Genomic DNA, 27,313 nt, shown 5'->3' with positions numbered 1-27,313 from the left:
GCTTTAGGCACTGGATTACATCAGCTTCAGATTTCTTCCTAATCTATCATTGCCTCTGTCCAATATTGTTTATATGTTATGCCGTGAAAAAAAAGACATTTTAAGGATTGTCAGGAATGCTTCCAAATTTGTCAGATAGGAGAGGTTGCCTTTTTAGCACCCTAGGTCAGTAAATGTTTAACTAAACAGAATTTAGAATCATAGAATCATAGAGTTGGAAGGAGCCATAAAGGCCATCTAGTCCAACCCCCTGCTCAATGCAGGATCAGCCCTAAGCATCCTAAAGCATCCAAGAAAAGTGTGTATCCAACCTTTGCTTGAAGACTGCCAGTGAGGGGGAATTTGCCATTCCCCTTCTTCAAAGCCAAATCCTGGCTAACTCAGTTGCACTCCCTGAACCAAGGCCAGTTCATCCATCCAAGAATAAATTCTTTTCTTCTTCTATTTCAGCAAGTAGCTGCTAGCTCAAAAATTCCACTGTCTTCTCCCCCCCCCCACACTGTAATAACTGCAGCTCAGTGATCTAATTTAATGCCTCTATGTTTCTTTGAACTACAGAGTCTGATAAACTGTGATTTCTTCCCTTTTGGAATTTAATATATTTATTTGTCAAACCATTTAAATGTTATTTTTGCTATAATATGCCAGAAAACATAGTATTATGGGAATGGCTTGAGAACCAGCACAAATCTTGGGTGGTGGTGGTACAAAGTAGGGGCCATATTGTTACTAAACTAAATGAGGGAAAGGCAATTTGCCTAGACATAGACTGAAGGCAGATTAGTACTGGTTGTTCTTGGGAACTGATTGTGTTCTTTGGTTGTTTTTCTTCTAACTGTGAAAGCTGTAGTGGGATCCAGCCTTGAACAGGTTCTGGTGTACACTGCAAAAGTAATTGTCCTGGGACTTTAGTGCTAGAGCTACTTATTTGCAATTAGGTCAGTGTAATTGAGAATAAAGAATATCTGTTTGTATTTAATTAGATGTTGGGACTTCTTGTTTGGGATTCTGTGTACTGATGTTGAGGATTTAGATCAAACCAGTATACAATGACATTAGCTAAAAATTAATCTGATCCCTCCCCCCAGTCCTCCTGACACACAGGATTGTACAGTTCAGTTCAATCCGGGGTAAACATGCAAAGATCCAGGGATGTCTTTCATTGCTTGTAGATAGATGCTGGTGTAAAGTGGGAAATGTGTTTTTTTTTAAGTACTGATATTGCATTTTAATCTAAAAGGCCTAGAGTCTGGGAGATGGGAAATCCTTTGTGAATTATGGACAAAAAGCCAAGGGTGCTGTCAGGTTGTAGTTTTTACTAAGACATGATTGGTACAGTGACAGTCCATAGGCATGTTTAATTAAAAGATCACATATAGCAGCTGATGCCTTAGTTGGCCTGAGAGCCCCAAGAGCTCCTATTATCAAAGGAGACAGTAGTGGGCTTCATGGGACAATGGTGTGCCTTGATACAAAGGGGTCCACTTAGTCATATGTATGTTGGTAATAACAGCAACAATCCTAAACAGATCTACTCAGAGTAGAAGTCTCTTGTTATTCAGTAACAAGAAAGCACCCTCAAGTTCATAGCCAATAGTAGTCTAATGATTTGACCTGCTTTCTCCTCCTACTGCTATTAGCCCTTACAGGCAACCATTTCCTGCCTTTCCACATTTTGTGCTGGGCCTGACCATGCCAGACTCCTTTGTTCTTTCTGAATGGTGCAGTGGCCCATGGTGGTTTGTTTGAAAGAACACCATTTGTTATTTCTCTCAAAGTTCTCTGATCAGTATCCAGCACAATAAGGAGCTGGTCCCTGGGAAGTGCTAATCTTACAGTAGCAGGGGCTCTCAGCGTGAAATGATAAATGTCCTAGCTCCTCACATTGATGTATTTGCCTTAAAAGAATGAGGACAATGATACGGAGTTACTGTATATACTCGCATATAAGCTAAGGCACCTAATTTCACCCCAAAATGCTGTAAAATTTATTGACTCGCATATCTCTAAGATCCTGAGCAGAGATCTCCCTAGGATTGTTCACTAGAAAGCAGAGAGTATACAGTCTTTCTCAGAACTATTAGCCCTCCCTTTTATTACTACTTTTAGTACTATCCCTTCTTCTCAGGGTAGTTGGCCCAGTCTGTCATCACAACAGGTTTATTAGGCTGAGGGCGACAGTGACTGGGCCAAGGTCATATAGTACAGGGGTACTCAACCTGTGGTCCTCCAGATATTCATGGACTACATGGACTACAATTCCATGTTTGCTGGCAGGGGCTCATGGGGATTGTAGTCCATGAACATCTGGATTCCCACAGGTTGACTACCCCGATACAGTGAACTTTGGAGCCCAGTGGGGATTTGAACACAGCCCTCCCTGGTCCAAACCAATCGCACATGCCCAAGGCTGACATATACCATTAGCCAGAATTCTCCCCCTGCATTGCAGTGGCGGCTTTTTACCTCTCAGAGGTGCAAATTGCCGGCAGCTGAAAAGGAGGTGCTCTCTTTCCTTGCCAGTTTATTACTTTTGCATCAGCTAATTAATAATGGACAAAGAGGTTCTTGCATTACTCCAGGCCAGCCAAAACAGCCGTGTGTCATTCAGGCCCTGGAGGAGAGGAACTAATTAGTCCCTGTTGGGCAGCATGCCTGACTCCAAGCCATGGAAGTGTGTGTGTGAGTGTGTGTGTGTGGGGAGGGGATTGCTCTATATCTGCAAGCACAATCACTGGTTTCCATAAGAACCTGTTTCGGTCATTACCTTTTCATACAATATGATTATATTTTAGTGCACTTTCACTCTTCCGTGATCATTTACTTCAAAGTTTTAGAGCTCTCTGCTGGCATAATCATTATTGCAGTCAAGCAATTCTCCAGGGCCTGAAATTTAATCCACTTTGCCAAAGACTGTCTAATTGATGGTCCCTCTTATGTTCTGCTATCTTAGCTTTGCTTCAGAAAGCAACTAAGGCTGGTCATTGGAATTAATCACACAGGCCATCATTGGCTTTCTGGATCCATTTAAACTTGAGTTTTCCCACAGCTATAGTTTATGGAACCAATTTGTCAAGATGAGTCAAAAATGTGCAGCTGCGTGCTCCATAAGTAAAGGTTTTTACAGTTATTTTATTGTGCTCAGCATTGCGGTTCCCAAAGCAGCATAGAGAGAAAAAATGGAGGGGGTGGGATTTTTAACTCTTCTTCCCCCAGGGACCCTTTTCTTCACAGCCACCAACCGGATACCACCCTGTGTCATTTGTGCATCATTTACATGTAAAGTGCTCTCTTTTAGATTGGTAAATAGATAGACACGCAGCCTTCTCAATAGCAGTTTAGTTGACATAATGTAGCAAGGAAGGATCCGAGAAGCTGGCTCCAGATGGTAAAGTGCAGCTGGGTAATGATATAGTTTTGCATCTCCTGGCTGCTACCTACTGCAAGAACAATTTCTGTTTTATTGCTTTCATATAGGTATGTGCATTCATCTACCCTGGAATGCTAATTTATCTGGGGGAAAGTTGCTTAGCCGTTCAAGTGAGGTTTTTTTGTTTGTTTGTTTTGGGTTCGTTTGTTTTTTGAGGGGGTAATATTGTAGGACAGCAATTCTGTGCATTGCTAACTTAGTAGGTGTCACCGGCTTGAGATACAGCTGACATTGGCTTGAGAGGTAGTTGAAACGGCTGCCATGGACCAGCTCCTGGCATTTTTGAATGAAACTTCAGCGCATGATCCATGCCACTCGGGCTTCCAACCTGCCTGCAGGGTCGAGACCATACTGGTCACCTTGATGGATGATCTCCAGCGCTAGCTGGATCATGGCGGATTGGCTATCCTCATGCTGTTAGATCTTTTGGCTGTGTTTAATGTGGTTGACCACGAGTTATTAGCTGACCACCTCACTGGGACGGGGATTTAAGGGACAAACTTACAGTGACTGATATATCTCCAGAACAGGACACAGAGTGGCAGTGGGGGAAGAGTTGTTGTCCCCCTACATACTCTCTTGTGGAGTACTGCAGGGGGCGATACTCCCCCCCCCCATGCTTTTTAACATTTATATGTTCCTATCTATGGAGCCGCAGGTTACTAGGGTAGCCCAGGTGGCATTTTTCGATCTCTGCCAAGCCAGGCTACTAGTGGTCCCCAACCCCCGGTCCGGGGACCAGTCCCGGTCCATAGATCAGTTGGTACCGGGCTGCGGTTCCCCCATATCCTCCCTGTCTGCTGCCTCAGGGGCTGCCCTGCCACTATGCCACCGGCTCACCTTTGGTGCTCCCCAGCAGCCGCCATGGCTGGGGCTCCCCCTCAGCGTGGCACTGCACAGCTGCTGCTGGCTGTGCCCCACAGCGGGTGGCGGGAATTCAGTGGTGCTGGCGGGAAAGCAAGTGGAGCGGGGGCTCAGGCAACGGTGACGTCCCTCGGCAAAAGACTACCCCCCCTGGCCTCAGTAAGATTGTCAAATGTTGACTGGTCCCCGAAGATAAAAAGGTTGGGGACCACTGCCCTAGCTGACACCAGGACACCTAGCCACAGTGATCCATGCAATGGTCACTTCCATACTGGACTTCTGTAACTCTATGTGGGTCTTCCCACGCAAATTACAGTTGGTGCAAAATGTGGCTGCTAGGGCCCTCTCAAGGTCATCTTGGAGGGCCCATATCCAGCCTGTGCTGAGGCGGCTGCATAGGTTGCCAATTCTGTTCCGGATCCAGTTCAAGGTTCTGGTATTAACCTTTAAGGCCACTTGCAGTCTGGGCCCTGCATATCTGAAGCCTGTCTCCTTATGCCCCCTGCAGGGCTCTTCGCTCTGCAGGTCTGAACCTACTGGTGGTCCCTGGCCCTCAAGAGGTGCGCCTGGCCTTGACCAGCACAAGGGCCTTTTCAGCCCCAGCCCTGACCTTGTGGAATGAGCTCCTGGAAGAGCTGAGAGCCCTAACAGAACTGGCACACTTCCGCAGGGCTTGCAATATGGAGCTCTTCCACCAGGCATTTGGTTGAGACTGGGCTGTGGAAGATCAAGGGTCCCCTCCTCAGGTTGCCCTGAACATCTATCTATCCCCTCTTAATTTACATCTGTTATACATTGTTGATAATATTTGAGATAGTCTTTGCAAGCAGGCAGAATGCAAGCAAAGGCTGTCCATCCACCATGCCAACTGTATGCATTTATTTTATTTAGACTATTTTTAGTACGCATTTTCCATCAAAGTGCTCTAGGCAGCTTATCACATGTATTTATCTTCAGAAGCAAAACACATGGTTCCTTGTTCATTCACTGACACCTCTGGTTAGAAAGAACGTTCAGTTTCTTTTAGGGGTGTTCCAACAACCCCATTTCAGTCAGAAACATCCCTTGTGCCAGGCACAGACAGGAAGCTGACTTCTTAAGGGACTGATCATCTGTTCATCAGTCCATTTGTGGTTGTTTGGCAAGTTGCTTCACTGTATCTTATATTCTAGTAGTCACGTGTGGCTTAATTTACAGATGCTTAAATCCACAGATCAGGGCTACGCTGACAAAACTGATACATTTTCAAATTTGGGAGACTCTTCAAGCTTGCAAAAAAAATGAAAACTTAAAAATATGATATTGGGGTGCTCTCCTTCTAAATGAAGAGCATTGTCTACATATGGTGGACTTTCTTTGGGGTTTTGTTTCCTGGAAGTGCTGTAAGAGTTGTAGCAGTAGGCAATAAATTTTTAAGCCATCCTTTCTCTGTTCGCAGGAGTACCATTTCCAAAGAACTTTCTCCAAATCTGCAAGAAGATTCTGTGCAGGCTCTTTAGGGTGTTCGTCCATGTCTATATTCATCACTTTGACCGCATCATCATTATGGGGGCCGAGGCTCACGTCAACACCTGTTACAAGCACTTTTATTATTTTGTGACCGAGCTCAATCTCATAGACCGCAAGGAACTAGAGCCTTTGGTAAGTCTTAATGCCCATCTGGGCAGAAAGGGCTAGATGGTTTGTTTCCCCTTCTTAATTTTAACTGATTATTTTCCTCTACAAGCCAAAAAAGAAAGAAAGAAAGAAAAAGGACAGAAGATTTCAAGAAATGTATTCTTTGTTTGTGGGCTTTTCCATCAACAGCAACTTTTGCTGGAATCTGAGGCAACTCACAGGACACTGAAAATACTATATTTGTTACATATGAGACTGTCTCTGGATTTAAACTGGCTCCTAGATCAAAGAAAATTTGTCAAAGCCTGCATTAGACTGCTTGGCTATGCTTAAGGAGAGTTATATTTTTGAGGTGTAGAGGAAGGGGAAAGCAAAGAAATCACTGGGTTTTTTTTGTTGTTTTTGTTGTTGGCTGGTTGGTTTCCAAATGATGGTTAGGATATAGTTGATTTTAATATTTAATTAAGAAAAAAATGTAATTAAACCTCCCAATGGGGAAATCCACGTGTGGCTTCCAGAGGGCCTAAGAATGTAAACGGCATTTGTGTACCCAGCATGTACTTTGAAACCTGTACTTGGAATCCAGCGGTTCAAGTGACCCGAACAAATCACAAAGACGCTGGCTTAGATCCTTAGCTTCAGTTGCAAATAGCATGGTGTGCTGGTGGTTTGTCTCACCTGGGCCAGGATTTTCCCACGCCTTTCAATTTGGGCCTTGGAATTGCTACTGTCATCCTGCAGCTGGTGTCCAATTTTGAGTGCCCTAGCTTTATTCTCCAATGAGTTATGCCTACCACTGTGGCATGGAAGCCTGCTGGTTGTCCTTGGGCCATCACACACTCTCAGCCTAACCTACCTCACAGGGTTGTTATGAAGATAAAATGGAGGAGAGGAGAATGATATGAGTCACGTTGGGTCTCATCGGTGGGAAAGTTGGGACATAAAGTAAATAAACAAGCATGGACAGACAGCCCAATTCTTTTATCACTATACAATTGCTCATCTTGTTCCAATATTTGCTTTGGATGAGGGTTATAATGAGGTGGAGCAGATGGAATCTTTGTCTGGGGGCCCCTGGCAGCTCTTCCCTCTGTCACTTGCTGGAGCAGTCTTTTTGGAGGAAGGCCTTCCATACCACACAACGCCACTGTGCAGTTGTCTACCTTCCAGGTCTTCCCTGGCACTGCTGAAGGGTTTCCCATACCTGCTTTAGGTACAGTGTAGGGTTGTGCGATTCGGCCGCTTCGTCAGCCGTTCCCTCTGGGCCAACCACACAAGCTGCGCCCGGAGGGAATGGCCGACGAAGCGGCCAAATCGCACAACCCTAGTACAATGTTTGTGGGAAGATTATACTCAAAGAGGATTTGGGTTCTGTGTGAGGAGAAAAATGTAATTATCCAGACTCCTACCACCACTACCAGAGCCAGCTTGGTGTAGTGGTTATGAGCCTGGACTTCTAATCAGGCGAGTGGGGTTTGATTCCCTGCTCCCTCCTCCACATGCAGCCAAGCTGGGTGACCTTGGGCTCACCACAGCACTGATAAAGCTGTTCTGACCGGGCAGTAATATCAGGGCTCTCAGTCTCACCTATCTCACAGGAAGGGAAGGCAAATGTAAGCTGCTTTGAGACTCCTTTGGGTAGAGAAAGCGTCATATAAGAACCAACTCTTTTTCTTCTTACACGAACACACACAACTCTTCTTCTTCTTACACACACACACACACACACACCTGGCACCAGTTCCTCTTCATTTCCCCACGTTCCCTCCAGTGAGCCCCCCTCCTTTCTGCTACTGGTAGGCTTTTTGCTGTTATTGTTTTAAATGTTGGTAGTTATAGAAACAGACCTATTATTACCACTTCTTCAGAAGAGCAAAGCATCCCCCTCCAGTGGCGAATGGATGGATAGCAGGCATGAAGAGCAAGCACAGAGAAGATACCTGTATGGCGACTTCATGTGCAGGGGCCAGGAGAGCAAAACAGGAAATTGCTCCCATGTAGAATCATCCCCACCCCACCCCTCAGCCTGGCACAGAGCGCAGGTGATGAAATCAGCACGGGTTAAGACAAACCAAGATCTGAGCAATCGCATGCAAACAAGGCAGTTTCCATTCAAGTAAGCCATCGTTTCTTGTTGTGCCTGGGCTGAGCCACTGTGTTGAAGCAGTAGTGCTAAGCAGCATTCTAAAACCTAAAAAGGGTATTATGCCGTATGAACCATGCTTTTGAAAGCTACACCGGTCAGGTGTTTTCCCCTACATACCTATGCAGTGATCAGTCTAGTCTTTCTAATGATTAACTCTGTTGTGCTAAATCTTGCTTACTGATTAACTCTGCAACCATCTCTAATTATTCTTAGATTTCCCTTTCATTTCTGAATAGCAGTGAATTCCAGGAAGTCCCCCCCTTTCCCTTCAGCAAAAGGGATTTCAAAGAAACGAGTGGAGAATTGATTTCCTGATAACCAAAGGAAGCATATGTAACCCTGGGCATATGTAAACCAAGCGTGTCTTTAGATATCTTTGAATTGTTAGGTAAGGTGCATAAATATAATTATAAACTTAAAAGCTACTTACAATGAATGCCTCCCTCCAATAAATAATTCCATCTTCTCTCTTGAAATACCCTGCCATGCTCATAGTCACAGTAGGGAAAGAAGTTCCCCCACCGCAAAGCAAAGCATTTAGCATTCTTTATAGCTGTTTACCCAAGGCAGCTGCTTATTCCCCCCGCCCCACTGAAAAACAGCAAGTTGCTGTGCTATTCTATAATTTGCCTCATCCATATTATCAACGTAGTTAATTAGTTGTCTAAATATAGGACTGTAGTTCTGCAATGCTGGAATTGAGAATTCGGGATATGTGTTAACTCCCCCCCCCCCTTCACTTAGCAAACAGCTTAGTGTTTGTGGTCAAGACACAAATGCCTTTGTTGTTTGGCCTTTCTGGGCACTGACTTGATTTTAAAAAGAGGGAGGAATACAAGCCACTGAGTGTCTTGTTTTGAAATTGCAAACCTTCTCATGTTCTTCTCTGTAGGCCACTGCATTGTTCAGAATGGTGGATAATATTGTTTCACACTCCCTTTACAAAGTCTTGCTCACTGTGCTCTGTCTTCCCTCCAAGCTTCTTGATGGATGTAAACCTGCAGTGGAGGAAGACTCAAGAAGTGAGTTCTGGGGGGAATTAGGAATCGTGGTGTGCATTGGAAAAAAATCTGGTACTTTTGGGATTCAAGTTTTTCTGATTCAGTAAAATTTAAATAATCCGAATCACTGCTTTGGTAAATCCATTTGAGTTTGGCTGAGTCAAGAACCTTGAACAGATATGGCCAAATCAGCCACCAGGTAACTGATGGCTATTTAAACTGAACAACTGTTTGATGGGTCAGTCAGGCTGTTAAGTTTAAATGGCCATCAGCCATTTCAGGGCTCCTTTTTGCACTCTCCCCTCCCCCCCCATTCCAAAGGGAGGGAAGCGAAACAGTCCCTTTCACTTCCCTCCCCTTGGAACGGGAGCAGGGGCAAGCAAAAGGGAGAGTTTAAATGGCTGACAACCATGTCAACAGAATAGCTGATGATCTGGCCAGTCAGCCTGTCAGCCAGTCAGCCTGTTCAGTTGAAGGAGAAGAAGATCTGGTTCTTATATGCCACTTTTCTCTACCAGAAGGGGTCTCAATGTGGCTTACAGTCGCCCAAGGTCACCTAGCTGCCTGCATGTGGAGGAGGAACAGGGAATCAAACCCAGCGCTCCTAACCACTACACCAAGCTGGCTAAATCAGCTGAATCATCCATTCTCTGGTTTGGTCCATTTAAACTAATGGGCCTTACAAGTTTTGGGGGGGTTATCCAAGCCAGATTGCACAGCCCTGGCTGGGAAGGCCTTGGGAAGGAGATGACAGAGTCAGTAATCAAACACTCAGTAACACTGATGGCGAAACTCCATATTCAGCAGCAGACATGGGGATTCCTGGTTCTGTGCTTGCTGTCAGTGAGCAAAGCTGGAGGGGAGGAATGTTTCTTAGAAGAACTCCCAACTGAGAGGAAAGCAAATATCTGCCTAAGAAAATAAGTGGATAGAAGTGTTAAGTTGCCTTGTACACACCCTAAAGCAGCTAAGTTCAGGCTGGGATCCCAAGAGCTTCTTCAGGGCAAGCCCAAGGCCTTGTACATGGCCAGTGAGATTTTCTTTTTGTTTCCCATGATTGCAAATCTTACATCTTCACACTGACTAGGGAATTTCAAAAATGTTTTCCTTTGTGGCTCAGAAAGACTGCTTGGCAAACAAAAGCCCTAAGCATCCCTTCATAAATAGAGCTATTTCATGGCAATCCTGGACAGCATCCATTCAATGAATCAATTAAAGCTTTACATATTTCATCCAGGGACATCTCGCAGCAAATCTTTCCCGGGGGGAGGGGGGGAAACAGATCAGGCTTGTTTACTGTCCCATGTTATTCCAGCCTTGTTCCTGTTGATATTGTTTATTTTTGTTGTTGTTATGTGCGAAGTCGTGTCCGACCCATCGCGACCCCATGGACAATGATCCTCCAGGCCTTCCTGTCCTCTACCATTCCCTGGAGTCCTTTTAAGTTTGCACCTACTGCTTCAGTGACTCCATCCATCCACCTCATTCTCTGTCGTCCCCTTCTTCTTTTGCCCTCGATCACTCCCAGCATTAGGCTCTTCTCCAGGGAGTCCTTCCTTCTCATGAGGTGGCCAAAGTATTTGAGTTTCATCTTCAGGATCTGGCCTTCTAAAGAGCAGTCAGGGCTGATCTCCTCTAGGACTGACCGGTTTGTTCGCCTTGCAGTCCAAGGGACTCGCAAGAGTCTTCTCCAGCACCAGAGTTCAAAAGCCTCAATTCTTTGACGCTCGGCCTTCCTTATGGTCCAACTTTCGCAGCCATACATTGCAACTGGGAATACCATAGCCTTGACTAAACGCACTTTTGTTGGTAGGGTGATGTCTCTGCTTTTTAGGATGCTGTCTAGATTTGCCATAGCTTTCCTTCCCAGGAGCAAGCGTCTTTTAATTTCTTTGCTGCAGTCCCCATCTGCAGTGATCTTGGAGCCGAGGAAAATAAAATCTGTCACTATCTCCATTTCTTCCCCATCTATTTGCCAGGAATTGAGAGGGCCGGCTGCCATGATCTTTGTTTATTAACTATTTTAAAATTGAAACAGATCCCACATTGCCACCTGACTGAAGGAAATGAAGCATTTTGCTTTGATGATCCTTTGCAAGGCAAAACTCAATCAAAAATTGTGTGGCGGATAACTGCTAGTCTCCGGGGAGTCCCCACCTCCGCCACCTCCATAACTTGATTAAATAAGCTCTGACCCTGAACTCTGTCCCAGTGCTTCCCCATCATTACCACTTTAGCCATTGCACAGAGAATAGGAGAAGACCTCCTCTCTTATCCTTCCTGGAGACATAAAACGGTAGAAGATGGGACTTGCCTGTTCTGTTCCTGAGGATTTCAAGGCATCTGATCACTGTTGGAAATTAACTCTAGTTTAGATGGGCATTATTCTGTTCCACTATGGTGGCTCTTACTATTGAAAGCCTGTGATGGTTAATCTGGACAGGATAACTATTTTTTTTTCACTGTCCTATTTAAAGATGGAGGAGTTCATTCCTTTTTAAGTTTGCAACCTATATAAAGAAAAGGTTCCGATAACATGACAAATCTTTAAACCGTTCTGCGGGAGCGGTAGAAATAAAAGACTAAGGGCCCTTCGCTTGTCAGTCTCCCGATAGGGCCCTTTGCTTGTCAGTCCGGACCCAAAGCACCAATCAGCAGCCGGCTCCCAACCCCCCACATGGCCAAACCTTCACCCCACGGCGGCCATTCCTATGTTAGCCGACGAGAGGGAAGGTAGGCCTGCTGGGAAGGCCTTTCTCCACCCCCCCCCCCAGCCTAAAGCCCTTCTCGGGGCCAGGGAGAGCAACCACTGGCTCTGCGAGCCAGCGGTCGCTCTCCCAGGCCCCTGGGAAGGTCTTTCTCCGCCGCCCCCCCCCCAGCCTAAAGCCCTTTCCAGGGGCCGGGGGCCACCTGGGAACGGCTTCAGCCTGTGGGGGGGGAGTTTGGGGGGAGCCCTTCCCTGCCGCCTGGCCAGCGCTGCCAGGGCGATTGGGAACGGCTAGCGCCCGCTGTATTCATTTTACAGCGGGCTTAATTACTAGTACAATAATAATATGACAGCAAAACACCAAGAATTGTTTTTTAAGTTTAAATGAAATCTACTGTAGGCACTATGAAATCACAAAAGTACAAGGGAGAGGGGGGAAATGTTGCAGTTTTTGGCCTAGAGAAAAAAATAATAAAAGCAGGGCCTGGATAATAATTAAAACACATGTATAAGAAGAAAAATAAAATACAGGAGGAGGGAAAAAAGATGCGTGTATGAATATTTTTTTTTTAAAAAAAGAGGTGGATAACTGAGAGAGATGAAGGCAAAATGAGTTGGAAGAGAAAAAGCTAAGAGGCGAGAAATGACACAAGGAACTGGAGGTTTAGTAATAAAATTATGTTTGAGAAACAAAGGAGAGGAGAATGAAAGGAACAATACATGAGTTGATACCATGGCGAGATTTTAGAAAGAAAAGACTTAATCTGATATAATAAAGGAAGCATATAGACACATAAAAAGATGTTTCATGTTTAAAGTATAAATAAAGGATAAAGTATAAATAAAGTTTTCTAAGTACAGTGTACACCATAAACAAATAAGAGGTTTATAGTGCCATTGTAAGCGGAGTTGTGTAAGCAGCCCATTGACTTCAATGGATTTAGAAGGTGATCCTCCCCATTACATTGGAAACAAAAACAGAAGGAGCTAGGATGTAAATAAATCTATATCCCCAATCCTCTAAACACATCCCTTCCCCACTCCCCAACCCAGTCCCATAAGACCTCCTGTACACCAGTACCATGCTCAGAGTTCATTTGGGCAAAGCACACTCTCCAGCTCATTAACTGCATTGGAAACCCTAATTCTAATTAGGGAACTGGACTGAAATTGGACACTACCCCTCAAACTAATACCAACAGCTGAAAGCCACTATTAACTGGTGCTCAGAACATATGTCTTAGAGTACTTTAGGAGCAGATCTGACGTATAAAGGATTTTAAATTATCATTTACTTTTATTTATTTTTCCAGTTTGCGGAAATGTACGGGGTTGTTGTGCTCAAAGGAAGTGGTCCCCAACCTTTTTATCACTGGGGACCGGTCAACGCTTGACAATTTTACCGAGGCCGGGGGGGGGGGGGGATAGTCTTTTGCTGAGGGACGTCGCCACCGGCTGAGCCCTTGCTCCCACTTGCTTTTCCGCCAGCACCCTTGACTTCCCACCGCCCGCTGGGGGGCACTGCCAGCAGCAGCTGCACAGTGCCACACTGAGGGGGAGCCCCAGCCATGGCGGCCGCTGGAGAGTACCAAAGGTGAGCTGGCGGCAGAGTGGCAGGGCAGCCCCCGAGGCAGCAGTCAGGGAGGAGGAGCTGCGGCCTGTTACCGACTGATCCACGGACCAGGACCAGTCTCTGTTCTGGGGGTTGGGGACCACTGCTCTAAGGGACCTAGACTCAAATACAGTAGCTTACGGAGGTTTTCCCTTGATGACAGGGCCAAAATGTTAGAATGGTTCAGTGGCAATTTTGGGCTGCACACCTCTTTAGATCCTAGGGTTTTTTTGTCTGCTTACTGCCTTTATTGCATTCATTGTAAGCCAATATTGTCATATGGAGAAGAAGAGCTAATAAGTCACCTAAATAAAAGTGTTGCCAATAAGATTTCTGGTGGCAGAAGATGGCCAAGTAGACAGCCCAACCAGTAGTCTCTTTTGACAATACGTCAAACCTACTCAGTCTGAGATCTTCCCCTAAAAAATTGTTTAAGTAGCAGAGTCTGGGAATGTTCTACCCCATTCTGTGTGATGGTCCAATAACTCCTTAAGCCAAGCTTTCTCAGCCAGGGGTATGTGCAACTCTGGGTTTTTTGATGGCCCTGCTTAAACATTTATTGGGTGGTATGACCATGTATGGCAGGGGTGGCCAAACTGTTGCTCTCCAGATGTCTATAGACTACAATTCCCATGAGCCCATACCAGCACAAGCCAGCTTGGTGTAGTTGTTAGGAGCACCGATTTCTAATCTGGCAAGCCAGGTTTGATTCCCCACTCTTCCACATGCAGCTAGCTGAGTGACCTTGGGCTTGCCACAGCACTGATAAAGCTGAGCATTAATATCAAGGCTCTCTCAGCCTCATCTACCTCACAGGGTGTCTATTGTGGGGAAAGGGAAGGGAAGGCAATTGTAAGCCACTTTGAGATTCCTTCTGGTGGAGAAAAGTGGCGTATAAGAACCAACTCTTCTTCATGTTGCCAAGCCCCCTCCCCCAAATGGCCAATGATGAGCCTGGAGGGGGTGGGAAGGGGAGGGCCCCCAAGTGGGTGTGTATACAGCTATGGTTCTCAACCATATTCTACACGATCACACCACTTCTTGGGTTTCTCAAAACTTGAAGAATGTTTCAGGGATTTCTCAGTGGTAAAAAAGTTGAGAAAGGCTGCTTTAAGCATTCATGTCAACAAGCAGGGGAGACTGTGCCTTCAAAGATATCCTCAGAATCAGTGACAGCACATTGCCTCTCATGTTGGCACAGAAATACCTTTTCTGCCCCCCCCCCAATGGACTGATGAAAGAGCTTTTCTTCTGTCCACCTAACAAACAAAGGGGAGGGTTCATGGCTCGGGACACGTGCTTCATGTGTAGTAAGTTTCGTCTCTGGCATCTTCACTTAAAGGACCAGGCAGTAGGAAATTGAAAGGTCTCCACCTGACATCCTCCAGATTCACTGCCAGTCAGAGAAGCCAGGACTGACTTCAATAGACAAGTGGTCTGATTCAGTGCAACCTCATAACATCATAAAATCCATAAAGATGATGTGTTACTATAGCCCATTTCTCCGCTCCTGTACCCTCCCAAAGAAGTGTGTGTCATAGGTCTGAGGAGGGAAGACAGAATCCACAGCATCAGGACCTTCTAGAGAACTACTGAGGAGGGGAGAAATCGGCTTTAAACAGGAATCTGGTGACATTTTAAAGCCCAACCATATTTATTGTACCATAAACTATCATGAATCAGAGATTCAATTTTGTTGTTGCAAACTAACATTATCACAACATTAGTGATAATGCTGAGGCTTGTAATTTCCAAGGGCTCATTATGCTCAAATTCTATCTGAGAAAAGCAGTTTGGGGCCAAACATTTCTTTTAACTTCAAGAAATCCCACCCTGTCCCTTTCTTTCCCACCATCTTATCTCTGAAGGTGTAGAAACCATGTTTATCTCTTGAGGCCTCTGGATCTTTCCCTTTCTCCCACTGGCACTTAAAATGCTGCCACAGCATTGTCTCTGGTGCCTGGAGAGCTTGGGAGCAAAGTTCTGCAGAATGCCTGTGTTTAGACTGAATAGTTATTATGAAGAAGCTACAGAAACAACTGGTATAGAATCATCTCCTGGTGAGCAGGAATTAGCCCAAAGGTTATTTTGGCATGCAAACACTTTAGTTCCAGGCTGTCTTACAGGTTATAGCTGCTACTCTGAAACAGATAACTGTGAATTGGAAGCCAGCTTTAGCTAAGTGCTCAAAGGAACCGTAATTAAGAAAGCTTAAAACATTGTTTCCTTGCCTCACCCTGTGAGAATACCAGTAGACCTTGCACCACCCAGTGGATATGGGTCAAAATACAGTCAGATTCTATGAACGTGAATTTAGTCTCAGTTACAAACCCCAGCATATGGCCTGCCCCCATGGCTATATTGTTACAGTTAATGAATCTTCTATAGCAATTACTTTTTACCAAACATCTAAGAAGGTCTAGTGCAATATTTTTTTACCAGCAGGAATCAACCTGCAAAATCTCCCCCCCCCCCCAATGACACGCATAGGAAGGAATCAGATTTGAAAGGAAATGAAAAAAAAAAAGATGAGAGGAAAAGAATGCTAGACAGTTAATATAGGTTTTGGGTTGGGGAGGGCACTGAGAAAATGGTAACTCAGGTAGGGGAGGGGAAGGATAAGACAGACAATGGTAAGACTATAATGAATAGGGAACAATTGCATGAGGTAATGTCTAAAGATGAATTGACAGATTTTATGGAAATCCAATGAAATGCCTACTTTCTTTCTCTGGCAGTAAGCCCTATTGAATGAACTGCATAGACCTGAACAGGATTGGTTACTGAAGGAAGACACAAGCGCACCTTGCTCATTTTTTGTGCAAATATGGTTCAACTGATATTTGGAGAACTGCATTGACAACTGTCCTTTTAGAATCATTCTAGATCTAGGAGAAAACTATTAAGTAAAATAAATCACTTGTTTCCATAGTAGAAGTCTGTAGATCAGTCTGCATGTTCTATATTTTGTGATTTTTAAAAAATCAAATCTTCATGATATGCCGTGGTTTAGAGCAAGAATGCATACTAGCATCTTCAAAGGGCTCTGGCATTATTTACACAGGAATCCTTGCAAGTACTGTTTTTTTTCCTGGGTTGTCTTAAAAAAAAAAAAACAAAGACGTAGAGTGCCTACATCCTAGTAAATCTAAAGCATGCTTGGGCAGAAGGTAGATCATACTCTGGTGTCCCAAAATTGTAGGATCTTAATGCTGCGTGGAGGGGGGGGGGGAACAAGCCATAAAGGACAGATTCTTTTTAATATAAAAAGTTATAACTTTTTTATGGAAAGCAAATGACAAGCTTAATTATTTGGTATGAAAAACTTAAGTTTTCACAGTAATTGAATTAGCTCCTTATAGCCAGGACAAATGGAATGAATTAGGAGACATATGTAAATGATGTTCTCTCACTAAAAACAAAAGTGTTATGTGCAACTTCTTTGTGTGTACATTGATATTGTAATCATTGCAATGTAAAAGAAATGCTGTGGTTTAGATGCTGTGGAGAGCCAGCTTGGTGTAGTGGTTAGGAGTGCGGACTTCTAATCTGGGAAATAAACTTCCAGTCTTTTAGGATATGTGCATCACAATACATTGGAGTCGCATGGAAGACTTCCTAAATGATTATATTTTCAGTTACAGCTCTACGTGTGACAAGAGCACACAGAATCACGAATTCAGAATTCATTCATGTCACAAGTATGAAGGTTCCAGGTTCCAAATGCCAGACAAACACGTGTGCAGTTCTGGTTTACAGTGCAGACACAATCCATAGGGTGGAGTCTGGTTTGAATTAAATCAGAATACGGGGCTTATCTGGTAGGGAAGAGTATACAGGGTTAGGGAAAGTTTGTGAGCACATGGCTTATATTCACATAAAAGCAGCAAACTATGGGCAGACATTATGTATGAATCATGCTGGTGTAAGAGACACCTGTGCTACTTAAAGGTAAAGGTATCACCTGTGCAAGCACCGAGTCATGTCTGATCCTTGGGGTGATGCCCTCGAGCGTTTTCATGGCAGACTCAATACAGGGTGGCCTTGCCAGTGCCTTCCCCAGTCATTACTGTTTTACCCCCCAGCAAGCTGGGTACCTGTGCTACTTATGATCTGCCAGACTGAATACAGGCCACCAGTTGTGTGATGTAATTGAGAGAATCACCCCAGGAGAGTCATCCACAACTCTCTGGATTCAGCCATTTTAACATGGTACCTTTCAAACCAACCCTAGTATCGAGTCATCTTAATACATTCTCTTCTAATAAACTGATAAAGTGTTAACCTTGTCAGCATTGATGAAGGACACCGTGCTAATGGCCGGTCCCAGGTATTGGCCTTGAGGAGGCGGAGCATAGATAATCAGAGAACATTATATAGAGATGTCACACAGTCAGCACCACGATGAGTCCTAGTGTCAAAGACAAAATCGTGCTCAGGTTTGTGGCGTATCAGAAAAAGTAACCTTTGCCTTCTTATTGTCTCCTTTATTTGACAGAAGGAGATGACGGCCAGGATGTGTCACTGAAGAGTCACCACAGAATGAAAGGGGGTGGGATGCAATGTCCTACTAACTGAAGAACTAGAGGACTCAACAGCTCTCAGGAGCAAAACTTGCCTGTTAATCTTTAAAAAGCAGGGAAATCAGGACCAGAAGATGATTTCTTTCACAGACACTTCCCACCATTATGTAGGCTCTTTACCCTAAAAGTGCTGCTAGACGCCTCCTTGGAATGAAGCGGCTTTCTCAGAAAGGAAAGAAGAAGCAGTTGTCTTTCCCTGTCTCCTGAAAGACCGAGGAGGAGCTCGCCAGATTCCAATGGGTTTTCCGTTCACCTTCCTGCTCTAGATGCTGTACTGCAATTTGGATTTCCGGTTACACTTTCGAAACAGACCTTGTTGTTAAAAGGAAGAGTTGTGAAACCGTGTTGGTACATGCATTGTTGTGTAGATACAGCTGTGTTAAGAGCAAAAGCAAGATTTCTGATTGCCCTTTCTGTATCTCCAGTTTAGCTTAGAAATAAGTCAGCCAGGCGTTTGCTTAAAAGAAAACCCCCCAAGATCTCTTTGACTAGAAAATGAGGGAAATGGTTGGGGCCACAATCCTAGATAACCATAGATGAGCAGGAAACAAACAGGTGGAATGGCTAAGTCCCTTTTCCATTTAAAAATGGCCTACATATGTTGATTGACTATAGCCAAAACACTGGCTGCAGTATGGCTATGCAGATAGAATCAGGACTTCTTTGAAATCTTGGAACTAGTAGCTGAGATCCTGGATCAAAAAACCCTTTGGAGCTTCATTTCTGTGTTTCCTTGGCAACAAATGCTAGCTTGGCTGGCTTATGCAAAGTGATGCAGTGCTGAATCCAGTTTTGCAAACACATTTCATGACAAGGTGGTTTTTCATTGCGTGCACCTTGAGCACCAGTGGAATTTGCTGCTCGAAAATGTCCCATTGTGTAGGACTGTAGGATGAATATGTTTCAGAACAGAGAAAGAGATTATGCATTTCCAGAGCACAGAATGATGGTGCCAGACTAAAGACTGAATGGTGGGGTTATAAGTAATGGGGGGGGGGCATGGATATGGAAGATTTTGGGGACTGATTTTGTGGGACATCAAATACACACAGTATAATCCCATGCAGAGTAGCTGCAGTCTAAGCCCATGAATTTCAAGAGTTTTAGACTGATGCAGTCCTGCATGGAATTGCAGCCCAAGATATGTTGGGATTATGGAAACCACAGCAACATTTAGGGTGTTTTGAGGGGGCTCAGTCACGCACACAGACAAGCTGTATTAACCAGGGTTAAGTGAAAACGACTAACTTCTACACAGAGTAACTAGATTCCATATTGCAATCATATCTATGCAGATTTCTACTCAAGGTTGACTGAGAAATGCTCCAAAATACCACTGTGCCTCGATTATTTTTTCTAAAATATTTGATTTCTTATTTACTTCATTTACCAGGTAGTTGGTGGCCTGATTGCAATATTCATTATAATGGTGTGAATTTAGAGCTTGTGTTGAAGGTATTTTTTTTTAAAAACTAGCAAGGCCTTAAGGCAGAATGAGCTGAGAAGCAACCAATATAGATGCATGCACACAGAGAGACCTGGGGTTTGTTCCTAATCCATGCACTTTGTATGTTTGTTATGTGTAGATGACAAATTGTACACATGGATGACTGGCCTGGTTTATATGGCATTTTCATTCGAATCAATTTCCCTTGTGATTGTCTCTTAATTTGAACAAAGAAAAGATATTACTTGTCGAAGATTGCAAGGGAGTTGATTAAAATAGTCATTATAGGACTAGGCCATTCTTTGGCATCTGATAAGTACTGTCCCACCTGCATTTGGTTAATAAGATGAATAATCAAAGTCAGTCTGATCCAATCAAATTAAAATTGGTGACCTCAGCAAACAGCCAAGGAATATCTATGGCTAAGCTTCTTGACCAACATTTAGGAAATTCAATCTTAAGACACCCATTAAGAAATAGATGATGACTGTTTCATGTTTTGTGTGCCTTTCCTCCCAGATTTTTCCTTAAGTAATTAATTGGACTTTCAATTTGATTTTTCCCTGATCAGGCACTAATTCATGCTGCTCCTAATTCACTTTTCCTCCCTAATCTCATAAAGGATTGGCATGAGGCCCCAGCAGAAAAAACAGTAACAAATACTATGATTGATAAAAGTGTCAGTATCGATTAATTTTATATGCTGTAATATAAATGGGGAGAGATGAAATTAGGTGTTTTTGTTGCGGATATGTTTGTGTTCCTGAACTGCTTGGAAGACCAACTTTTAAAGTTAAAATGAATTTGTGGAAGTTTTGAATCAGAACATCTGTGTAGAAATTTATGTGAAATTGCTGGGTCAGATACGTAGCAATCCATTTCATTAAGAAGCCAGCTATATTTCACCAAAATGGTACATGCAGATGTATCAAAACCAGAAATCAATAGAGTTATTTCCTCCCTTTCTGCCTAAGCTGCCTGAATGAACTGACTTCTGATGTAGTCTGGTTTTGCCCTTTGCTTCCCGTTTCAAGTGAACCACCTCCCTTTTTGTTGTTGCTGCTCTTTAAAGTTATGTTTATATGTGTCTCTCTTTAAATGTTAATTTTGCATCTTCAAAAAACAATCAGTTTTTTTAAAATGAAATACTGTTCCTAGGATGGATGGAGAAGGATTAACTGGGTCCCTGATAATACACATTTAAGCCATTTAACGCTGACTACTGCAAACTCACCTGAGCTCTATCCTGAAAAGTACACTGTATATTCAAACAAAATGTAAATGCCATTAGCACCATGGTCCTTCTGCTAAACCCATAATTGTCTCTATATCTGTACAGGTGGTTGCTGTTGGCACTGCTTTCTGTCCATAATCCCATTTCTGCCTGATATATGGTTGTGAAATCCAGGAACTGGTGTGGCAGCGACAGTAGGCTTTATGTGTTTGTTGGTACAGTCAGAAAAGACCATTGGGTGATCCTAATATATTTGTGTCCCAGACTGTCTTCAACTCTCAGTCTTGGGTTTTTTTTTGGGGGGGGGGGTTGTTAGTTTTTGCTCCTATTTTAAGCTTTGATTTGAAACAATCTGTACTTAGTTGACTTATACAGTGGTCCCTAATAGATCTGGAATTTCAGAATGCAGGTTTAAGCCTGGAGGGAATTCTAGAAGAGTGAGAGTCCATGGTAGTCTGGTAGCCTTGGCAAAAATCTTCCGTAATATAATTAATGGAGCCAAGGCTCCCTTTAAAATTCTGTGAGTGCTTAGCTTTTGCTTCAAGAAAGGACCATAACCTGGTCTTGTCCAGACATCTGAAATAACATAAAGGCATGGTTTGTGGTTTACTTTATGTATGGAGCAATCCAAAATACAGTGATGCCCTTCTAAGACAATGGAAGTCGATGGATGTAAGAGGTAGGGTGTTGATGTTTGAGAGGTGTGCTGTCTCTTGATATATGTCCTCATAGATTTTTTATAAGATAGTTCATTTTAGTAAAACATTATGCTAATATCTGATTCCATCAAACTGTATCTGTGATACAAGGGGGGAAATCCTGCGAGTAGGTAATGGGTATATTATATGGTTACTGTCAAGAGTTTACCATGGACAGGTTGATTGGATCAGAAGGACCAAATCAAAATCATCCTACTTTGTTCAGGTACTATGCATACCAACTCATCTCCTCTTGGGAAGACTCTCTTAAGCACTGACTACAGTTTTGATTCCTTGCAGATATTGTTGTTGCCTATTTATTTAACTGGATTTCCAGAACTTCCCTTGGCCGTTTATTTTTGACTATCCATCCATCTGATTTTCAACTATCATTTGACTTCACCCCTGCTCTTGTCCTTCAGTGCCTAGTTCTTTCTGGTATGTTTGGACACTTAATCAAACTACTTCTGCCAATAGATGTTACATTAATTCTTCTGGTGCTCTGGGAAATGTATCTTCTGTTCCTTGCCTTAACTTGGCATATCACATTTATCTTAATGTATTATCTCAAGGAATGTAAATAATTGCAGCCTGATTGTGTTGATCTGGACCATTTAGTGATTTTGGAAGGCCACTGGGATAGTGAAACAAGCCTTAACAAACATACCAAATCATGCTGTTCAGTGACACTTTGTTATCAAGCAGCTTGGTGGATCTCTCTAGCATTCTTCTTCAAAGCATGCAGTGACCAAATTCTAAACTCTCACTCAGGAAAAAAACAAAAACCCATTGCTGCTTTCAGAGGTTTGGAGAGGTGGAGTGGATGATCATTTGCATGTAGTCAGAAACTGAATTTTTCAAAAATAATTCACTGATACAGAAGGAATGAGATCCTGTGTGGGTTTTCTCTGTTGTGAATGTTGGAGGACATCATATAGAGCTTTTCAGAGAGGGCCAAGCAGAGACCCTGTTCCCGGATGATTATGGCATGGAAGATAATGATTAATACTATTAAGCTTGACTCATTCACAATTATACCAGGGATAAAATGACTGAAAAAGAATTAGATTTAGGGATGTATCCTTCATGAATACATAAGGGCTGCAGGATGGATGAAGTGCTAAAATAGGAGTTTGTTAAACTCTTACACTCAGAATTTCAGGAATTGCATGATGTGGATTGTACAAAAATCCAGACACATTTTTTGCTGCATTTTAATGTTTGTACCAGGAAGTTACTGGAAGTAGAAAGCTTAAAGTATAGGTATTATGTCAAAAGAGAGTTATAAATTGAATCGTCCTGTTATTTCTAAGTTCTGAATAAACCTGGGCTGGTCTCTGAAGCATGAACAGCTGTTAAAATTTGGAAATAGAATTAAGTCCAATTATACATATATATGTTTCTTATGCCTGACTTTCTGAATTACCCCAACAAAGCCAGTTGTTAAAAAAAACTAATAAGTAGGATGTTTGTTTTTCTGTTGTGCAGATTTTTGTGTTTTGAAATGGATACAGTTTTATATTGGAACAGTTTCCCAAGAATACAGTTATGCTTCTTACCAGGCATATGAGGACTCTTCTCTCCCCCCCCACACCCCAATTAATTTAGATACTGTGGATTGTTTTTAGCATAAATGCCTATTTTCATTAAATGAATTATTAGATTCCATTTTTTTCTGTTCCATCAATTTCATCAGTGTGAATATTTTTAGTAATGGCAGTGCATTAATTGAATATTTTAGCTCTGTTTGTGATTAAATTAAAGAGTTCGACTATATGAGACCAATGCTGTTAATGAAATAAAATGACTTTTACAAAATGGTTAAAAAACTGGCTAATGTCATATCAGTCCTAATTCATGCTTTCAAGTAATTTGAAATATCAAATAAAAGAAGCATAACCCCTAACTGAGTACCCTGTATTTATTTTTAGATAACAAATGTGTTTGATACTGTGTGTGTGTGTGGGGAGGGGGTTCAGACATTGGTATTGAAAAATACATGTACAATCTCTTCCAGGGACACAATATAAGCTCTTAATCATTCAGCTGTCTTGTTATTTGTTTGATCTCTCTGAATTTGCCAGATATAATCTTCTAACATAATCTTAGGAAGTGGACAAAGGGGGAGCAAGAGGAGGGGGAAAAAGAGAAGTCATGTCAGCTGACAATCAGGCAGTTAGTTACTCAGTTAGCCAAGTCACAATACTTGTTGATTTGAGGCAATAAAATGTCAGTAAAGCATTCCAGAAAAGTGTCCCATATACCCAATTTAGCCATCAAGTTGAAAGCCAATTTATGGCAACCTCACAGGGTTTTCAAGGCAAGAGATGTTCATCCTCTTTATAGCATCCCTGGACTTCCTTGGTGGCCTCCCATCTAAATGCTGACCAGGGCCAGCCCTTCTGAGATTGGGCCCATAAATTATACAAATTATTCTCTTACCAGGGGCCAAGCCCATGTGGGAATACAACGGGTGCTATATTGGGGGGGGTGGGGGGTGGAAGAACTCTGTGGATGTCTTTTCCCTAGAACCCGGAAAGGCTGCAATGAGCTATAGGAAACTCACTGGCAGAGGTAGCTCTCACGCAGCTGGGATCTGCAGCCTCTGAGCCTTGGAGGGAAGTAGACAGAGAAGAGGGTGGTCAGGGGTGGGGGGCGGAAGGCGATTGGCTTTCCGTTGAACAGACAGGCAAGCTGGTTGGAGGAGGAGGCATTCAGGGGCGGGACAGCAGCCCTGAGTGGTTGTTAAGTGCTGAAGGGCACTTAAGCTATGAGACACGCTCCTCCTCCAAGCCCTTACCAGAAATATATTCTGTGGAACAAATATCAATGTCATATGTTTCTAAGTGTCTGTTTTTGTAAGGAACCAGAAATCATTACAAATCTAAATTGCAAACTCTTACCTGCCAGCATCCTCTCATCTTTCATTTTCCATCAGAAAAAATGATCTCCAAGAAATTTCAGTAGTCCAGCAGTAATTATTTTCTTTAATTGAAAATGTAGGCACCTGCTACACATTGGGTTGTCCTTTGGCAGAATTGCAAATTAGCTGCTGCCATCATTTATCCTCGGATTTCTCTATGTGTTCTCCGGGTAAACTGTAGGACCAATTTCACATCTTCCAAATAGACTGTGCGGCACTGTAGGTTTTTTAATTGCTTGTTGAAAGCTGATGGATTATCAGCCACTTCACATAATTGGAAATCATGATGACAATCTTAATCCTTTTAGCCAAGTACTATTATATATTGTGAGCCCATGAAACCACTGTGAGGCAGCATCTGGCTGTCTCAGCAATGGCAACGTTCTTTTGAAGATACTGATATAGCAACCGGGCATGTATATTGTGCGAAAAGACAGACAGTCTTTCACAACAATTCATAATTTTGCCTCGGTCTGGATTGACTGATTTGACATGGTGATGCAAGATAAAGGAAGTGACCCTCCTGTTTGTGTACAGATTATCTCCATCATTGCCACTATCTCGTTTTGTGCTTACTGTATTTTAAAGGGGATCCACATTTGGTGTATTCAATGGGTGGGCAGCACATCAACGGTGTTCGTTGCACTGTTGGTGCTTTTGTCTCTTTCCATATCTATGAAGTCTGACTCTTGGTGACACTCAAGGAGACAACCTCCTGCGTGGAGTTCAGTCCAGAGCCATATGAATGAAAAAGCAGAAGAGACAGACGTGGTATAAGATTTATTGCCACATCGGAAGCCCTTTCAGTGTATTGTATGTACAACAGCTACAAATCATCCAAAGAAGTGCTGTGATTTTTTTTTTTTAAAGCAATATATGTGGAAATTTAGATAAAGAAAGCAGAGTACTAAGGATTGTAAGAAGGGACATGAGAGTACCTTCCTTAATAATTACATTTTTTCCTTTCCAACCCAGCTCACTCAACCCCGGCATACTATCAAAGCCAGCTGATTTTATAATGCCCCATGGTCTGTCATTTAACAGCATGAGTAGAGTAGAAACCTACCTGCTTCTCTTGCTTTCTTCCCAGTCCAGCTTGACCACATCAACAGCTGGGGTGTGTATGTGGGCTTGGGAATAACTGGATACCATGCATCTGGTATTACTTAAAATTCAGGAATGGGTCTGCTCTAGGGAAACAAATGGTTGGTTGAGCTTGGGAGCTCCAAGCTCAAGAAATTCACAACTACCTGCCCACCCACAGTGACCTCAATTCATATCCACATGATGCTCCCCCCCCCCTAAAAAAAAACCAGAATCCCTGGTCAGTCTGGTCTGGAGGAAATTTACCTTTTGATTCTGAAGTGGTGATCAACATTTCCCTGGGCATGCAAGCTTGGCCACAACAGCCAAGCTCAGGCACAATCCCACTTAGAAGAAGAAGAAGAGTTGGTTCTTATATGCCGCTTTTCCCTACCCGAAGGAGGCTCAAAGCGGCTTACAGTCGCCTTCCCATTCCTCTCCCCACAACAGACACCCTGTGGGGTGGGTGAGGCTGTGAGAGCCCTGGTATTCCTGCTCGGTCAGAACAGTTTTATCAGGGCCGTGGCGAGCCCAAGGTCACCCAGCTGGTTGTATGTGGGGGAGTGCAGAATTGAACCCAGCATGCCAGATTAGAAGTCCGCACTCCTAACCACTACACCAAACTGGCTTACAATCTGCCTAAGTTCTCAGAATCAGCATTTCTATCAGATGGCTATCTAATCTCCGCTACCAACTCCTGAGGAAGCCTGTTCCACTGAGGAATTGCTCTAATTTGAATTAGTTTCATCCGATTGGTTCTGATCTGACCCTCTGGGGCAACAGAAAACAACTCTGCTCCATCCTCTGTGACAGCCCTTCAAGTACTTGAAGATGGCAATCATATCTCATTTCAAAATAGTTTACATATCTTATACTATAACACTTGCTTTAATTTTGGAATGTAATTTTTCTGTCTCCCTTCTCCTGAATGATCTTCTCATACTGTAGTTTCAACTGATATGCTCTGTCTTCCTCCCGTTATCATTCTCAATGGGAAAAATGTGGGGTGTGGGGGTGTCAAAAGTATTTTTGTGTATGTGGGCTTTAAAAGGAAGAGCTGAAGGGAAATCAGCCTGACTTCCCCAACATTAACCAAATTATTTTTTCTTTGTTTTTCTCATTTTCCATTCTATTTCTCCTTTGTTCCTTATACTTTTAAATAATTTCATACTTTATTAATCTACCTTTCCTCTCCCATTCAAATCTGCTGCAATTCAACAGCTCCTGCTTACCCCAACAAGAAGATCTATATGAGGATATCGCCAATTGTCTGCTGATAGACCCAATTATTTATTTAATTGTATTAATTTTTAACTATTTCTGTATTTTAACAATGTTGTAAATTGTCCTGAGATGGCAGTGCCAACAGGGGCTAGAAATTTTCTAATTGATTGATTGATTGATTGTTTTAATGAGATGAATGTTTGTGATGCCCTCCCCCATCTGGTAATACTGCCACCTATATAGAACATAACTCCTGCAGAGAATGGGGCTCTGGTTGCCTGGCAATGGTAGAGCAGGAATAGCACCAAGAAGAGGGTAAAGGTAAAGGTAAAGGTATCCCCTGTGCAAGCACCGAGTCATGTCTGACCCTTGGGGTGACGCCCTCTAGCGTTTTCATGGCAGACTCAATACGGGGTGGTTTGCCAGTGCCTTCCCCAGTCATGACCGTTTACCCCCCAGCAAGCTGGGTACTCATTTTACCGACCTCGGAAGGATTGAAGGCTGAGTCAACCTTGAGCCGGCTGCTGGGATTGAACTCCCAACCTCATGGGCAAAGCTTTCAGGCGGCTGCCTTACCACTCTGCGCCACAAGAGGCTCATAAGAAGAGGGAGGTGAGGTTAATTCTGGAGGGTACAGGTGAGGGTTCCATAGAAGACAGCCTATGCAGAGCAGTGACAAGAACAGTTGGCAGGCAGTGACCTTTTGATCTGCAATGTTTTATGTGTCTTTTCCTGTGAGGGAAA

General features: G+C 43.2%; 1 protein-coding gene across 5 annotated transcripts in view; it reads left to right on the top strand.

The window, feature by feature from the left end:
- MOB3B (MOB kinase activator 3B) overlaps nt 1-23,245 on the top strand; it is a 114,381-nt gene extending 91,136 nt beyond the window's left edge. For all 5 annotated transcript variants that reach the window (XM_077345251.1, XM_077345248.1, XM_077345247.1 and 2 more), the window contains exons 3-4: nt 5,733-5,935; nt 17,876-23,245. In XM_077345251.1, the coding sequence (XP_077201366.1) occupies nt 5,733-5,894 (162 nt within the window). In that variant the 3' untranslated portion in view covers nt 5,895-5,935; nt 17,876-23,245. The remainder of the gene's footprint in view (nt 1-5,732; nt 5,936-17,875) is intronic.
- Nucleotides 23,246-27,313: the final 4,068 nt, after the last annotated feature.

The sequence above is a fragment of the Paroedura picta genome, chromosome 7 (genome assembly GCF_049243985.1).
Source record: "Paroedura picta isolate Pp20150507F chromosome 7, Ppicta_v3.0, whole genome shotgun sequence".
NCBI lineage: Eukaryota > Metazoa > Chordata > Lepidosauria > Squamata > Gekkonidae > Paroedura > Paroedura picta.
Note: the sequence above shows the minus strand (reverse complement) of the source record. Positions and strands in the feature narration are given on the sequence as shown.